This window comes from Silurus aristotelis, assembly GCF_946808225.1.
Source record: "Silurus aristotelis genome assembly, chromosome: 16".
Classification (NCBI taxonomy): Eukaryota; Metazoa; Chordata; class Actinopteri; order Siluriformes; family Siluridae; genus Silurus; species Silurus aristotelis.
Genome location: NC_139589.1, coordinates 3,824,004 through 3,841,239, shown reverse-complemented (window position 1 = coordinate 3,841,239; position 17,236 = coordinate 3,824,004). Strand labels below are relative to the sequence as shown.

At 41.0% G+C, this 17,236-nt stretch overlaps 1 protein-coding gene across 1 annotated transcript; it reads right to left on the bottom strand.

The window, feature by feature from the left end:
- Positions 1–783: 783 nt before the first annotated feature.
- On the bottom strand, positions 784–9,027 carry kiaa1191 (KIAA1191 ortholog). The gene is made up of 9 exons (XM_083564647.1): positions 8,832–9,027; positions 6,723–6,841; positions 5,798–5,902; positions 5,039–5,220; positions 3,935–4,049; positions 3,718–3,836; positions 3,516–3,616; positions 3,246–3,427; positions 784–1,591 (listed from the first exon to the last, which is right to left on the bottom strand). Exons 3-9 carry the CDS (start codon positions 5,823–5,825, stop codon positions 1,380–1,382), a joined length of 939 nt encoding a protein of 312 aa, XP_083420773.1. The 5' UTR covers positions 5,826–5,902; positions 6,723–6,841; positions 8,832–9,027; the 3' UTR covers positions 784–1,379.
- Positions 9,028–17,236: the final 8,209 nt, after the last annotated feature.

The following is a 17,236-nucleotide window of genomic DNA, read 5'->3' as shown; positions in this document are numbered from 1 at the left end:
ACCACCAGGCTCTCGATTAACTCCAGACGCGGCTCTGGGAGGCCGCCAGATGCAGGAAATGACCTACAGTGTGTCACAGGGCGCAACTTCAGCATCACGGAGAGAGAGGGAGCCCGAGGGGTGGCGAGAGAAAAAAAAAGGGGGGGGGGGACTTCCAGGAAAAACGTGTTTACCATGGCAGCTTCAGACATGGGCTGAGCTGCCAATGACACCACACACACGAGCAGAAGAAACACAGCAGGGCTTGTGTGAGAACTCGCACTTGGAGGCCCAACACACATTCTACTTAGAACCAAGAGCTTCTTTCCAGGACAGTGGATTTAATCATGAAGGGCACATCTTCAGAGTGGGGTCCGGGCACTCCTCAGGGTCCACTCAGCGTTTCTCTAATACATAAGAAGGGATTTTGATTGACAGATTATTGGGGGGGGGAAAACAAAAAAACAAAACACTAATACAAATTTGTAAACTAAATTAAATTAATACATTTAAAAAACAAAAAAACATTGTCTCAGACTTAAAAAGTCCTCCTCGCTCCAAACCAGCTGAGAAGCCTTGCTCTAGTGACTTCTCCGATGATCTCGCGTATTTCGGGTGTAGCGTTACATCTCTTGGCAATGTCTCCTCTTTGTGGTAGCTTTTGTGTATCGCTACTTTTCCCACACACAACCAAGATCAAGCTTTTCTTATTTAATCCCTTCTCTTCTATATTCAGAAACTAGCGTTCACGGCAATATATAAATGACAACCCGAGAGGATTTTTTTGACACAGAGAGAAAGAAATGTTGTATTTGGGTTTATTTACAGGTTGAATTTCTCGCACTGTAACAATAATTAAATTAAAACATCTCTAATGTACAGCTGCTCCGTCGACGTTAATCACAAAAAAAAAAAAAAAAAAAAAAAAAAAAAAAAAAAAAAAAACACCGGTCGTGTGCGAGACGCCAGGACGGTAGGTCAAAACTAATCTAAAGCGACGATGTAGTTCCACGAGTCATGTTCACGAGACATTTCGCAAGCATAGAGAAAAAAAAAGGCGTCCACCAAATAACGCCTCACTGCTGAACTATGGAACAGGCACGAGTGATGATTACACCCAGAACATGATGTTTTTTTTAGTACGGATTAAAGAGGTACAGCAGTGGTCATTTTTTGTGGGAAATACTGTAGACTAATTTAATACACAAATAAAAGAGTGGGGTGAGGGGGGTGTTGGTGTGTGAAAAGCATGGCACCTCATTTAACAGTCTTAATCCGAGGCGTAACATTTACACAACACGTGAGACGAAAGCGGTTATGATGAATGGAGGGGAAAAATAAAAGGAAATGAGCAGGGTAGTCCGGCTACGTGTTGTGAGCAGGTGTATAGGGGCTTGTTCTCAGAAACCAGAGGGCGTCAGGACGTTCATGTCACGCGGTTTGAGCTTGTGTGGCCGCGCGGCCTGTTTTGTGCCGTCCATGCTGGGAATCTCCATCTTGGGTGGAGTTTTAAAGGTTGCGGAGTCCTCGGCCAGCCGAGTGGCCTGAGCCTTCATCAGCTCCATAGGAGTGGGCTTCTGAGCACCTTTATAGGACTGCAACGCAAAGCCACCTGCGAGACACAGCGGAAAAGGAGTGGTTAAGACATCGTATGAACATCTGGAAAGCATTCAGAAGTTGTTAGAGGATCTGGGGGGGGGGGGTCTTTTGATTAGACTTAGAATACAGTAGTGGAAGAACATTTCTGAGATGTGACAGATCGATCGAGCTATCTCTAAATCTCTATATAGCACACACACATTTATATACAAGTAAATTAAGATAGACAGACAGACCGACAGACAGACAAACAAAGAGCCAATGAAAACTTAATTATTCATACAAACAAACCACTACTGCTGCTCACTAGGTAACAAACTGCCACTGGCAATAAAACTGTTTTGAAAAATATACAAGGGGAACGCTGTTAATTCAGAAGTATTCACATTACCATTATCAAAGAGGATTAAACCGGAAGTGTGTGTGTACTGAGAGCAATGACCTACTGCAGGTATTCAGTGACGCCTCAGCAGTAATGTTCTGTTCTGGAGATTCAAAGATCAGATTGTGGATTTACTGCCAGAGAGCCATCTCTGGATGTCAACAGCTCAGCTTGCTGCGCACAATGCCTGAATTGTATTCTGTCTCATACTGTATGCAAGCTGCACTGCATATAAATCTGCAGACGAGTCATGAACAAATATTCCACATTCCACCGATATTCCATGTGAAATCATCGACATTTCGGGAATTCACACAGCAAACTTAATCTAATGTGTAATGTGATCTGGGATCATGGATCCAGCTGTTGCGAATACTTCTGAAATATGCACATAATAAAATGCACATTTTGATGAGCTAATTATTCTCAGAGTTATGCAATCCTGAATTTATCCAAACCAATCTTCACATGGAAAAAACTTCTACTTCTGGTATTGTTCTCGAAAACAATAAAAAGGTTTCTCTGGCTTGCATGAGCAGCACCAAGTTAACCCAGTCTACATTTCTGTTGCGAGTGATATTTCCAGCCAAATGTCACATTAGCTACAAAAGGCTGACACCTGCAACCAGGATGTAACTTTAGAACTTGGCCAAACCAGCTACGTGGGAAGATGTAAGGACTTACAATCCATTCAATCTATTGTGAAAAATAAATCAGAAGAAAGTAAGAGAAAGAATTGAACTTGAGATGCACCCTATAAAACAGGAACTATAATTCTAAAGGTACAATATAAAATAATTTAATAATAGACCACTGGAAGTTTACTAGAGGTCGACTGATTCATCAGTTTTGCAGATTAATCAACACTGATGGTTGATTGCTGAAATAATTGGCAAAAATCCACACTGATAGTTTTTCCGGGTTGTGTTATACAGAATGAGAGCGGCCTCTTGAGGCGAATCACTAACGCCAACGCTGTTTACTTGAAGAGTCTTTTTTTTTTTTTATTCACTTTAATGTAACTATTTATTTATTTGGAATGTTACTTTTTGTTTTAGTTTGAAGGCATGTCATTTTCCTCAATATTGATAAATATAATACCATCGGATCTGTTTTGCCCTCAACCGTGACCACTTTCCCAGTCCTTGCTATGGAAAAGCGTCCTTATCACATGATACCACCACCAAGCTTCACAGTCAGGATGGTGTTCACAGTGTGGTGAAGTCCTTGCAGTCTCAACCATCTCCAAACAAGTTCACTAAATGCATTTTTCTGTAAGTTGTACCTGCTGTGCCGTGGTCTCCTCCAGGGTCAGTGTTGGACTTGTGGACCTGAGGCCGGCTTCCGAAAAAGCCCCAGCGTTCCACAGCTCCTTCACTGGATCCCAGATCCATGCTGGAGCTGGAACTGGAGCTGAGCTCTGAACCTGTGAGGGAGGCCACTGAGCCCTGGCTGCTAAACCAACTCCTGCCACACAAAAAAACACACACAAATACACACACACTTAGCCAAATATTAACACAAATCAGAAGGCATGATGATACCGACTGCATACTTGCGCTTCTGTTTGGGGGACGACTGAGGAGTTCCGCTTGGTGTTGACTGAGCTGAGGGTGACTTCTCGTCTTTAACGTCGACACTCTGCACGTGCAATTTCTACAAGATATGACGGCATCACAGAAACCACATTATATTTATAGAAAAGTGAATTTATTTATTTTATGGCTCTCGTTTTGGACATGGTTTCGAAAAAGGACCTGCAGTGACTGAACCATGCGGTGGTAGTGGGTTTCTTCAGCAGCCAGGCCTTTGTGTGGTGCGTATCCAGTATCGGTGAGCCCCGCTCTCTTCTCAAAACTGCTCTCATGAGTCTGCTCTGGAACACAAGCAGAAATTCTCCAGCAGCTACAACACTCAAGGCAGCAAAGGTATTTGGCGCTTTTACAATTGTTACTTAAAAACCCTAGGACTTACTGATGATGCGGGAGTTCATGAGCACTGAAGATGCTTTGGCTTTCACCACAGGAGCTGGAGGCTGGGTGGGCTCACCTGCAGCGGTGGTGTTTATGGAATTTTCTAATTCGCCCTCCTGGAATGTAATGCAGTCGAACTTATGTAGTTAATTTACATTCAAGGTGGCAAAATTGTAAAATAAATTATTTTATTGTTCTAAATGATCTCGCACCAAATATAATCCATCCTTTAATTGAAGCGAATCGAATCAGCAGAAATTGATAAACGTTGTAATTACCAAAAATCCCCAAATCTATTATAAACTATTTTAAATGAATTAAAAGCCACTTCTATACCAAACTATTTGCTAGAGGTGGTCAATTTATGTCAAGAAGCTGCAACTGGGTTGTAAACTTTCTGTATGATAATCAACAAAGACCCACACTAGATAAACTTAAATACTGGAAACGCACAGACATTTCCTGTTATCGGCAAATGTATAGGAAAGTCTGGATTCTTTTGTGTTTTATATCCAGCCTGAAAAATGTTCTCTAAAAAGTAGAAAATCCTGACAATTTCATGAATGAAGGATAGAAGAAAATCTATAGAATTAAACTAATAAATAAAAAAATCATAACCTTATGTGTTTCTTAAATGCAGATATTTGTTAAAGTATGCTGAAATAAGTGGGACAGTTATGTAGAATATATCTGTAGAAAATGTAATATATGCACATCTGTATTCCCCAAATGGGGTCTAACAAATGTACACTACTTAATAAAATATTTCCATTTATTTAATCAATTTAATTCGTGCCATTTTTTTTTTATCAATATAATTGAATTTATATATTTTACCAAAAAAAAGTGTACATCAATAGAATTAGTGCCGAAACTGCCGTAAATTGTTTCAACAGATCGAGCAGTGACAATACAACAATAGAAAAGGTCACATGGCTATTTATCCTTTTAAAACACAAAGCTTTTGTAAACCGATATGCACATTTCCGACATACAAAATCCACCCATAAATGAGTCTCTTCTGTGGGAATGATGACTAACGGTGTATCCTACAGCATTTGTACTCGAAGTGTTGAGTCAGTTTGCAAAAACACAGTGAGCTCACCTCGGCCAATCGGGAGAACTTCCTCTCGGGAATGACGGGCCTCCTCCATAGGTTGGTGATGTTGATGTCAGTGGGTGGAGGGGACATGGGTCGCTCCAGGTTGTCATCATAATTCAGGGCTCGGCGTGTCATCCCCGTGGGGATAGACATGCCCCCCATAAAACCCTCACCTGCCTCCAGGGCTGAAACACACATTATATATGACTGTAAAGGCAATAAACATCACTAGGCAAGCAATATCCTTGGACAACCATCTGGCAAACTTGGAGAAGTTCTGTATTTACTCGGTTGTGCAAGTCTCTCCTTTCACAACATTCTCCTCTCTTTATCTCTGCTTGTTTGTTCAGTCTATTATTATTGTAAGACTGGACTACTGCGACATGCTCCCCGAGTTCCATCTGACCTGGCTTTTGTTTGGTTTTCAATATCGTCCCATTGCTCTGCTACAACCTTCGAAGTATCAGAAAGTCGTCATCATCAAGGCTAACACTTTAATAATGTAATAAATACCCCCCCAGCTGTCTGAACAGTGAAGTCAGTGGCTGTCTTCACCATACTGAACTATTTGTGCAAGTATTAGGATCAACTGTGGATGTAAAGAAACAAAAACCAAAAAAAAAAAAAAGTCTTCATAATTATAATAATTGAGTTATTTGCTAAACCGACTGTGTCTAAAGTCCGGCCTTATTCAGGTCCAAGGTTTATAAACCTTTAAATGAACCTGAGAACGTTTAAAAAGTGAAATTAGTCCACTCTTACCAGGAAGGTCTCCAGGTCTGGACACCATGACGACTCTGGGTGAATTCTGTCTTCAGGTAGAAACGTAGAAAAAAGGAAGGAAGTGGCAGATTGGCTCCCACCTGTCTGGGGACCGGAACAAAATGTCAGCGAATCATATTCCAATCCACATTTGAAACTGCTGCTGATTCAGTGCTGCTTGCAATCAGCAGCTCACAGACAAAATCATGTTGTGAAATGAGCAATTATGTGCAAGGCAATACGATACACAGAGAAAATGCTCAACCTTTTTGTAGGCTTTAACCAAAAAAATGTAATAAATAAAAATAGGGAGGAGGGATTTATTTCATGAACATTAAAAATAAGTATAAATATAAATATTAGTCCATTAGTATTCATAGCCTTTGCTTAATACTTTGTTGGAGCTCCTTTGGCACCAATTACAGCCTCAAGTCTTTTTGAGTTTGATGCTACAAGCTTTTTAATAAATTTGCAAAAAGATTTCAAACACACTTCTTTTATGTTGCATAATAATAAATGTATTAGTTCTGATTTTCACCCCGTGAATAAATAAACAATACGGACGCGCAGGCCTATGCTTTAAGGACCCTCAGTGATTTCAGATCCCATAATGACCTAAAAAACCCAGACATGAACGCAGGGTACATCAATATACATTGTCCCATATAGTTAGATCATGTTCCTGTAAAGACTTTAGACAGGACACAAAGGGACAAGCAGTAAAGCTTTGAATAGGGGAAAAAAAAAAAACACATTTGGGACAAGCAAAAGGTCCAAAAAGCAAAGTTCTATGAACTCTACTGTTCCGCCTGATAAGTCGAAGCTGAACGTTGTTCCTCTCTCGGTGAAAGGTGATACTGCACTAGAGCGTGGCTGGCTGAAGCAGACTGCAGCGAGACAGAAACAAAATGATCGGAGTGTTTACCAGTGCAGGGTTCGAGGCCTGAGGTACTGCTGCTAAAGGGCAGGATCCTGCTGAGTCACACCAGCTGAAGGTTGCACACTGAGCATCGTGGGATAATGAAAAGAAGTGCAGGGATGGAACTGCAAGACAAACAAGTCATGTGTTTTCATACAAATATATAAATACAAATAGTAGTTATAATGATAGTAACGCTAATAAAAGCTCATCGGTGATTCCTGCACAGGTCTGGAAGAGGGACGACTTTACCATCGCGTGAGAAAGCAAACTTGAATGTCTCGCTATCTCCTGCTGTAACCACACACTTCTCACAACCATGCCCGACAACCACACCTTCACACAGCACACATGAAAGTGAAATATGATGCATTTGTGGTAAAAAAAAAAAAAAAGAAAGAAAGAAAAGAAATACATTACACGGAAACACCGATTTTAATCTTTTAATGACGCCGTTTTAAAACCAAGTGCAACAAATCCATGCCAACAACCAACATCAATGAGCAGAGACACACCACGAGAACACAGTGTGCAAATGAGAACACTCCCCGAGTGAGGAACTACTATATCCTGGTCATGATCGGTATGTGGTTTAAAATTACACAATAAAATATCCTGTTTCCAGTAATGTTCAAACTACACACAGGAGTGGGTGAGATCAGTCTAACATTTGTGAACAACAGGTGGAATTGATTAATATTTGTGAAGTGGACGGACTGATCAAACCTCATGCCAGAGTGAAGCAAACATTATGAAGAAATAGGGGAGAAGGGATTGACGACCTTTAGAAGAAGTGAATTGGGGGGGGGTTATTATTGTATATATACTGTACATATAGAGTATCTGGCAGACGCGAGTACACCCCTCACATTTCTTTGTTGCCAGTTATTTAGACGTTAATGGCTGTATGTTTAGTTATTTTCAGAGGACAGTAAATCTGTACTGCTATACAACCTGCACATTGACCAATCGAAAAAATATCCAAGTTTTATTTCTATAGTATTGTCCCATAAGAAGATACACTATGGTTATTGAAATCTGAAGGTGTACTCAATTTGTGAGATACTGTGTATATTTTAATATAAATATTGATCAAACATTGTAAAGGAGTGGTAGTGTTGGTGGGGTGATCAAACCCAATACATGATTAATCAAACCTCATTTACAAGCGTGTTTGTGTGTGTGTGTGTGTGTGTGTGTGGGGGGGGGGGGTGCACAAATGGGGGAATTGATCAAAGATTGTGCACAAGTGGAGGGATTAATCAAAAAAGGGGGATTGCTCAAACCTCATGAAGAACTGAAGGGTGATTGATCAAGCCCCTTACTCGTGCATGAGGTTTGATCAATACCCCTTCAGTTCTGCTCCACTCTGTACATTCTGTATCATTTCTGGATGATTATATCTGTATAAAATTGTAAAATCATCATATTTATACATCATCTTAATTAATCAAAGCTCGTGCACAAGTGGAGGGATTAATCAAAGCTCGTGCACAAGTGGAGGGATTAATCAAAGCTCGTGCACAAGTGGAGGGATTAATCAAAGCTCGTGCACAAGTAAGGGCACTGATCAAACCTCGTGCATGAGCGGGAGAGGACTAAACCTTAAAATTGACCTAAAATCTTAGTGAAAATAATGAATTTACTAGAAAAACAACAGCAGCAATATAAAGTTAAGTGCAATCTACTATAGCAATCTAATGTAAATTAAGCGCGAGCACTAATCTCTCTCTTCTCTCTCTCCAATATAATTTACAATTATTATATCATGAAATGTATTGTTATATTATTATTATTATTATTATTATTAAATGATAATATTATGAAATTAAGGTAAAACTCTTAAGGCAAACTGAGCAGAATATCAAGATTAAAAAGTGACTCAACAAAACACCAAATAACCTTCATAGTCTCGTTATCTAATTGTGTTGCTTTTAAATGACCTCATAATTATTATATTTTCAGAAATAATTCTGAGGTGCAGGTGTGTAATGTGTAATGGAGACACAGGTGCAGTGCTCTGAGGTAACGGTTAGCTAACGCTAGCACCGCACAGGGAAATGATGATGTAATGTGATTATCAGAAGCCGAACGGTAAAACACTGCACTTATTACCTGGCCTGAGGTTCAGGAGCTGAATAACTCCACTTCCTTGGCTAGCACTTTATACCGTGTAAAAAAACAAACTAACCCGAGCTGTTCTAACACTCAGACGAGCTTTTTGCGGCGCACAGCTTTTTGTGTCCGCCATCACTCTTTCCGTCAGCTGTGTGGGACTGAAAACACAGACCGGAACAGAGCGGTTCTTTAACTCTCACAAAATCTCGCGACAATTCAGGCTGCTGTTAAGCCAACTGTAGCACCGCGACCTGCCACTGGAGGCAGTACAGGACTATTATATGCATCCTGCTTCACTAAGCCAAATCAACTTTTGACAACAGTAGATGACATACCGGTAGAAGCATGGAGATGTTTAGGAGAGATGGCAGTGGAGTTTTTAACCAGATTGTTTAACAAGATTTGGGACGGTGAGAGAATGCCTGAGGAAGGAGAAGGAGTGTGCTGGTACCAGTTTTTAAAAATAAGGGAGACATGCAGACCTGCAGTAACTACAGGGGAATAAAGTTTAGTCACAACATGAAGTTATGGGAAAGAGTAGTGGAAGCCAGGCTGAGAGAAGAGGTGACCATCTGTGAGCAACAGTATGGAGAAGTATAGAGAAGGTCAGAAGTAGTTGCATTGTGTGTTTGTAGATTTAGTGAAAGCATACGACAGGGTGGAGAGAGAGGAGTTGAGGTACTGTATGAGGAAATCAGGTGTGTCAGAGAAGTATGTGAGGGTGGTGCAGGACATGTATGAGGACAGTGTGACAGCAGTGAAGTGTGCAGTAGGAACGACAGACTGGTTCAAGGTGGAGGATGGATTGCATCAAGGATCGGCTCTGAGCTCTTTCCTGTTTGCAGTGGTGATGGACAGTTGACGGACAAAGTCAGACAGGAGTCTCCATAGACTATGATGTTTGAGGATGACATTGTGATTTGTGGTGAGAGTAGGGAGCAGGTTAAGAAGAGCCTGGAGAGGTGAAGGTACATGCTGGAGAGAAGGGGAATGAAAGTCAGTAGGAGTAAGACAGTACATGTGTGTGAATGAGAGAGAGGGCAGTGGAGTGATGCGGTTGCAGGGAGAAGAGGTGGAGAAGGTGGAGGAGTTCAGGTACCTGGGGTCAACAGTGCAAAGTAATGGAGAGCGTGTTAGAGAAGTGAAGAAAATATTGCAGGCAGGGTGGAGTCGGTGGAGAAGAGTGAGAGCAGGAGTGATTTGTGATAGGAGAGTATCTGCAAGAGTGAAAGGGAAAGTTTATAGGACTGTGGTGAGACCTGTGATGTTGTATGGTATAGAGACAGTGGCATTGAGTAAAAGACAGGAGGTGGAGCTGGAGGTAGAAGAGCTGAAGATGTTGAAATTTTGACTGGAAGTAACGATGATGGACATCATAAGAACGAGTTTATTAGAGGGACAGCACATGGACGTTCTGGGGACATGTTGAGGGAGGCGTGATTGAGATGGTTTGGACATGTGCAGAGGAGGGACATGGGGTATATCAGTAGGAGAATGCTGAGGATGGAGCCACCAGGAAGGAGGAAAAGAGGAAGACCAAGGAGGAGGTTTATGGATGTGGTGAGGGAAGACATGCAGGTAGTTGGTGTGAAAGAGGCAGATGTAGAGGGTATGGAGACTGTTGATCCGCTGTAGCGACCCCTAATGGGAGAAGCCAAAAGAAGAAGAAGAAGAAGATTAATTACAAAATGAATTACGTTAAATACAGAAAACACGCTGGAGCATTTTTGTATTTTTTTATGGCACAATATTTATACTTTTTTAGGTTTTACCATCTGTACCCATGAAACCTACAAAACTGAATTTTTTCAGTCATTAGTTGTTGTGCTCAGTAGTTATTAGAGTATTACAGTATATTAGAGTATTATTTCTTCGTCATATATCTCACTCCACATACAGAACCTGCACATATCTAATATGTCTATTATATCTAAGAAGGTCTAAAAGATTTATAATGTCTACATTTAAGATACTGAAAGAAATTCTGATTGGTCTGCTACCTGCTTCCAAAACACAAGGCCGAGCTGATCAAGCTGCAAAAAAAAATCTGTTTTGAAACCTGTTGTAGCTATCAAATTCAAAATGACCATATTTATTCCTTAAATGGATATATTCTTAGTTTAAATAGTTGTTTTTTGTTGTTGTTTTATTGTGAATAAAATATAAATTTACGAAATGTTGTGGTAACACTTATAAGGGAAAAAGCCGCTGGCCACCAAAGGCTATCTTTAACTGCGTATTCTTAGATTCATCATAATGATTTGCATAAGAAAACTTGCTTTTTACTTGTTTGGGCTGCGCTGGTTTGAATAAATGCTTTAGAAATATATTTAGAGATACGGAACAATTTAAAGGTGCAGCAAAAGTGTTTGAAAGGTTGGGGCTGTTCAAACCTTGTAAATGTGGATAGAAGATGTTTATCAGATAGACTTTATTAGAATCTTCTTCTTCTTCTTCTTCTTCTTTCGGCTGCTCCCATTAGGGGTCGCCACAGCGGATCATCCGTCTCCATACCACCCTGTCCTCTATCTCTGCCTCTTTTACACCAACTACCTGCATGTCTTCCCTCACCACATCCATGAACCTCCTCCTTGGCCTTCCTCTTTTCCTCCTACCTGGTGGCTCCATCTTCAGCATTTTTCTACCAATATAATTCATGTCCCTTCTCTGCACATGTCCAAACCATCTCAATCTCGCCTCCCTCACCTTGTCACCAAAACATCCTACATGTGCTGTCCCTCTAATAAACTCATTTCTAATCTTGTCCATCCTTGTCACTCCCAACGAAAACCTCAACATCTTCAGCTCTGCTACCTCCAGCTCCACCTCCTGTTTTTTACTCAATGCCACTGTCTCTAATCCATACAACATCGCAGGTCTCACCACAGTCCTATAAACTTTCCCTTTCATTCTTGCAGATACTCTTCTATCACAAATCACTCCTGTCACTCTTCTCCACCCACTCCACCCTGCCTGCACTCTTTTCTTTACTTCCCTAACACACTCTCCATTACTTTGCACTGTTGACCCCAGGTACCTGAACTCCTCCACCTTCTCCACCTCTTCTCCCTGCAACCGCATCACTCCACTGCCCTCCCTCTCATTCACACACATGTACTCTGTCTTACTCCTACTGACTTTCATTCCCCTTCTCTCCAGCGCATATCTCCACCTCTCCAGGCTCTTCTCAACCTGCTCTCTACTCTCACCACAAATCACAATATCATCTGCAAACATCATAGTCCAGGGAGACTCCTGTCTGACCTCGTCCGTCAACCTGTCCATCACCACTGCAAACAGGACAGGGCTCAGGGCCGATCCTTGATGCAGTCCAACCTTCACCCGGAACCAGTCTGTCGTACCTACTGCACACTTCACTGCCGTCACACTGTCCTCATACACGTCCTGCACCACCCTCACATACTTCTCTGACACACCTGACTTCCTCATACAATACCACAACTCCTCTCTCGGCACCCTGTCGTACGCTTTCTCTAAATCCACAAATCCACAATGCAGCTCCTTCTGTCCTTCTCTATACTTCTCCATCAACATCCTCAAAGAAAATAAGGCATCTGTGGTGCTCTTCCTCGGCATGAAACCATACTGTTGCTCACAGATGGTCACCTCTTCTCTCAGCCTGGCTTCCACTACTCTTTCCCATAACTTCATGGTGTGACTGATCAACTTAATTCCCCTGTAGTTACTGCAGGTCTGCACATCTCCCTTATGCTTAAAGATCGGTACCAGCACACTCCTTCTCCATTCCTCAGGCATCCTCTCCCCTTCCAGAATCCTGTTAAACAATCTGGTTAAAAACTCCACTGCCATCTCTCCTAAACATCTCCACGCTTCTACCGGTATGTCATCTGGTCCAACCGACTTTCCATTCTTCATCCTCTTAATCGCTGCTCTCACTTCCTCCTTACTAATCCTATCTACATCCTGCTTCACCAACTCCACATCCTCCAACCTTCTCTCTCTCTGATTTTCCTCATTCATCAGCTGCTCAAAATACTCCCTCCATCTTCTCAACACACTCTCCTCACTAGTCAACACATTTCCCTCTCCATCCTTTATTGCTCTAACTTGCAGTACATCCTTCCCAGCTCGGTCCCTCTGCTTGGCCAATCGGTATAAATCCTTTTCTCCTTCCTTAGTGTCCAACCTCTTATACAGTTCCTCATATGCCTTTTCCTTGGCTTTCGCCACATCCCTTTTAACCTGCTGCCGCATCTCCTTGTACTCCTGCCTACTCTTCTCATCACTCTGTCGATCCCACTTCTGTTTTGCCAATCTCTTTCCCCTAATGCTCTCCTGCACTTCCTCATTCCACCACCACGTCTCCTTGTCTTGCTTTCTATTTCCAGATGCCACACCAAGTACTTTTCTAGCTGCCTCCCTCATCACTCCTGCAGTAGTTGCCCAATCATCCGGCACCTCTTCACCACCACCAAGCCCCTGTCTGACCTCTTCCCTGAACCTCACACTACACTCTTCCTCCTTCAGTTTCCACCATCTTATTCTTCTTTCAAACCTTACTTTCCTCCTCTTCTTCTTCGCCTCCAAAACCATCCTACAGACCACCATCCGATGCTGTCTAGCTACACTGTCCCCCGCTAACACCTTACAGTCTCCAATCTCCTTCAGGTTGCATCTCCTACACAGAAGATAATCCACCTGTGCGCTCCTTCCTCCACTCTTATACGTCACCCTATGATCCTCCTTCTTCTTAAAATACGTGTTCACCACTGCCATTTCCATCCTTTTAGCAAAATCTACCACCATCTGCCCTTCCACATTCCTCTCCTTAAAACCATACCTACCCATCACCTCCTCATCACCTCTGTTCCCTTCACCTACATGCCCATCAAAGTCTGCCCCAATCACCAATCGTTCTTTCCTAGGTACACCATCTACCACTTCATCTAATTCACTCCAGAATCTTTCTTTCTCCTCCATCTCACAGCCAACTTGTGGAGCATAGGCACTGATGACATTTATCATCATCCCTTCAACTTCCACCTTCACGATCATCACCCTATCAGAAACTCTCTTCACCTCCACTACACTCTTACTGTACGCTTCCTTCAGAATCACCCCTACACCATTTCTCTTCCCATCCACACCATGATAAAACAGTTTAAACCCACCTCCAATGTTCCTGGCCTTACTCCCTTTCCACTTGGTCTCCTGAACACACAACACATCTACCTTTCTCCTCTCCATCATATCAGCTATCTCTCTCCCTTTACCCATCATAGTACCAACATTTAAAGTACCAACCCGAACCTCTACTCTCCTACACTGCTCCTTTTCCTGCCGTCTCTGTAGACATCTTCCTCCTCTCCTTCTCCTCCTTCGGCCAACAGTAGCCCAATTTCCACCGGTACCCTGTCGGCTAACGATACCTGTGGCGGTCGTTGTTAACCCGGGCCTCGACCGATCCGGTATGAAATTCTTATTTGTGATCCGCATATTTAATTTGGCACATGTTTTACGCTGGATGCCCTTCCTAACGCAACCCTCCCCATTTACCCGGGCTTGAGACCGGCACTAAGAGTACACTGGCTTGTGCCCCCCTAATGGCTGGGTTCGATAGACTTTATTAGAATAGAAAGTCAAATAATTTTATATTCATTATTTTATTATTCAATTTATTATGAAAAAAAAAATTATTACATGATAAGACTTCTTTTATTTTTTTCATTTGGTGAATAATGAAAATTTGTGACTGGTCACTAGGAACAATGGTGATCACTGATACGTTGTTGGAGAAAACGACTGACAGAAGGGCAGTTTAGCCAGGATTTATGCAGATGCAAAGTCGACCAAACCTGCTATTTAAATTCGCATAACCATTACCTGTGATGGGAGCTGCAGTGTTGTATCAAGTGCAAGACAAATGCTAACATCTTTCTGAATTCCTGCTACATAATGCTTCATCACAGACCAGTTACATAGACAGGAATATAAACACACGGTGAGGGAATTCGAACATACTCAAACGCTTATTGATTCATTTATTCAAGTAATAAAAGACTGGAAAATATTATTGGTAATGCTGGCCTGTCAGATTGACCAGTTTAGCATGTGTTTCTGGAGCTGGTAGCTTGCTGGATATTTTAACAGGGATTACCTGCAATGAATACACACTGTTGAGACGTAAATCCACACACATTCACACTCATTTAAACACAGGGAACCGACAGCGTAGCCAGTTCACCCACCAGAATGTTTCTGAGAGGGTCAAGGAAACTAAAGAACCCTGAGGAAACCCACAGACATAGGAACAACAGTGAGTAAAATGGTACTCCAGTAAAAGTCAAACTTTCACTTGGGTAAAAGAACAAAAATATATTTATATTTAAATGTAGTTAAGCAACTGAATGTACTATGATTTTTTTTACAGCTATAATGTTCCTATTATCATTTTTGTCACAAGACACTTTACTTAATCAACTTGATTTATGTGAAAAGACTTGAATGTTTATCTTAATACATCAATTTATTAATAGAATGACATTAATCTGGTCAAACACTGATTGATTTCTATTCAAATGATCATGAGCCCAAAACTTTCTTTTTAGCTACTTCAAAAAAATCGCGTAAATATTGAGTTGTGGCGAGTTCGAGGGTGGAGTTTCTTCTATCATTCCTTCCTTTTTAAATTTTCTGCTTGCTGTTGAAATGACGCTGAACTGTATGTTGGTGATAAGTAGATACACCAAGCGTCACGCAAAACAAATTCAAAACAGAGCGTGCGCTCGAACCTGATTGGTTGATTGCTGCGTTTGAGCAGTTTTTATAATCTTTCATAAATACAAAGGAACGACTGATTTCGCAAAATGTAGTTGAGTAAAAGATATCCGACTTTTAAATGTAGTGAAGTTTCAGTAAAAGTCTGATATAATGAAAATACTTCAGTAAAGTACAGATATGAATTACATTTACTTCGTTACTGTCCACCACTGGGAACAACGCAAGCCTCAGAGGACAGACGGTAACCTGAGCTCAGGTCTGATATCTGATCTGCTGTGGACTTTACTGATGATGTCTGATTTATGTCACTCTGATTATAAGCGATAAGCAATATCATTTTGACTTGTGATTTACTTTATTAATCTGTACAAATGTAATAACAGAGAGCAAGAAAAAAACCCAAAGACCATTAAACACAAAGACATTTTTATTAAAAAAAGTGGGGGGAAAAATGAACACGATTTCAAAGACATACAAATCACATATTCGACTTTCCTCATTTGCAGTTTTTTTTGAGGAGTGGCATTCATAATAATCATTTACAGCATTTCCAATGTATAAATAGAAAATCATTTACAAAATTCCATGCGATCATTTCTTCTAATTGAACAGTTAATATATCTGCAACCACTGGAATGCCAAATCAGTGCTGGAACCTTTATTCCAAGGGTTTGTGAGTAAGAACAGTCATATAGAGTTAACAGTACAGTGCATAACCGGCTTATCTTGACACAAATGCTTCCGATTTGAAAGAAGTTTTTGGAGGACAAGCGTACAATTAACGTATGGCATAATTTCCGATATATTCTGCTTGAACAAACAAGCCTCATGTATATATCTCCTAAATCACGAAATCTATCTTTGCCTATACGACATATAGTTTTTGGGAAGAAATAAATGATTAATTATGTCTTTTCAAGGTGTATTAAATGATGCCATCGAAAATGAACACGGTTTGACTTCGAATGGATAAATTGCAATACAGTCAACCCCTGATAATTCGCGACTCGGAAAATCCGCGGGTTTTTAATTGGAAGCTGACAAACAGCAAGTTGCGGATTATCTTGAAATTTGCGGGAATCCGAAACGGGACCGAATGTTCAGGAACGTTAGAAATAACATTGTAAACTATGTTTTCACTAACAAATTGCATAAAATTTTGTAAAACATGTTACTGTATGTACAGTGACATTATGTTTACATGGATTCTCTAAGGTACCATAGGGGCTGCTGGGGGGTGGGGGAGTGGGGGTGCATCCGGGGGAACACTGTGTAGGCCAATTAAGCAGCAGATGGTGGTGTGTTAGTGCTTGTGTGATAGGACAAGCTTTGGATCAGTGTTAAATTGATCTACAACCGATATATATATAAAATTATCCTATATATATATATATATATATATATAGGATCATTTTTAAGCAAACAAGGCAAAAAACCTTTTTGGAAATGTTATAAATCATAAATATATTTACTCTGAGATTGTCTTTCTGATATGTATGCTTCTTCCAGATATACAAGCTCAAATATGAGGTTGGCATTAAAAAAAGCGTTTGACACGAGTTCCCTTTAGACATGGTTCAAAATAAATGAGTTGTTTTGTCTTGAATCTCTTGGAAATGTAAAGGCCTGTCATTGTCAGC

Bases quoted from the DNA above. Each gene is read 5' to 3' on its own strand.
- kiaa1191 (XM_083564647.1), bottom strand. From the start codon at position 5,825: ATGGTGTCCAGACCTGGAGACCTTCCTG. The intron at 4,050-5,038 runs GTGAGCTCACTG...ATTACATTCCAG, and splicing joins AGTTCTCCCGATTGGCCGAG to GAGGGCGAATTAGAAAATTC. The intron at 3,428-3,515 runs GTATGCAGTCGG...TTTGTGTGGCAG, and splicing joins TCCCCCAAACAGAAGCGCAA to GAGTTGGTTTAGCAGCCAGG.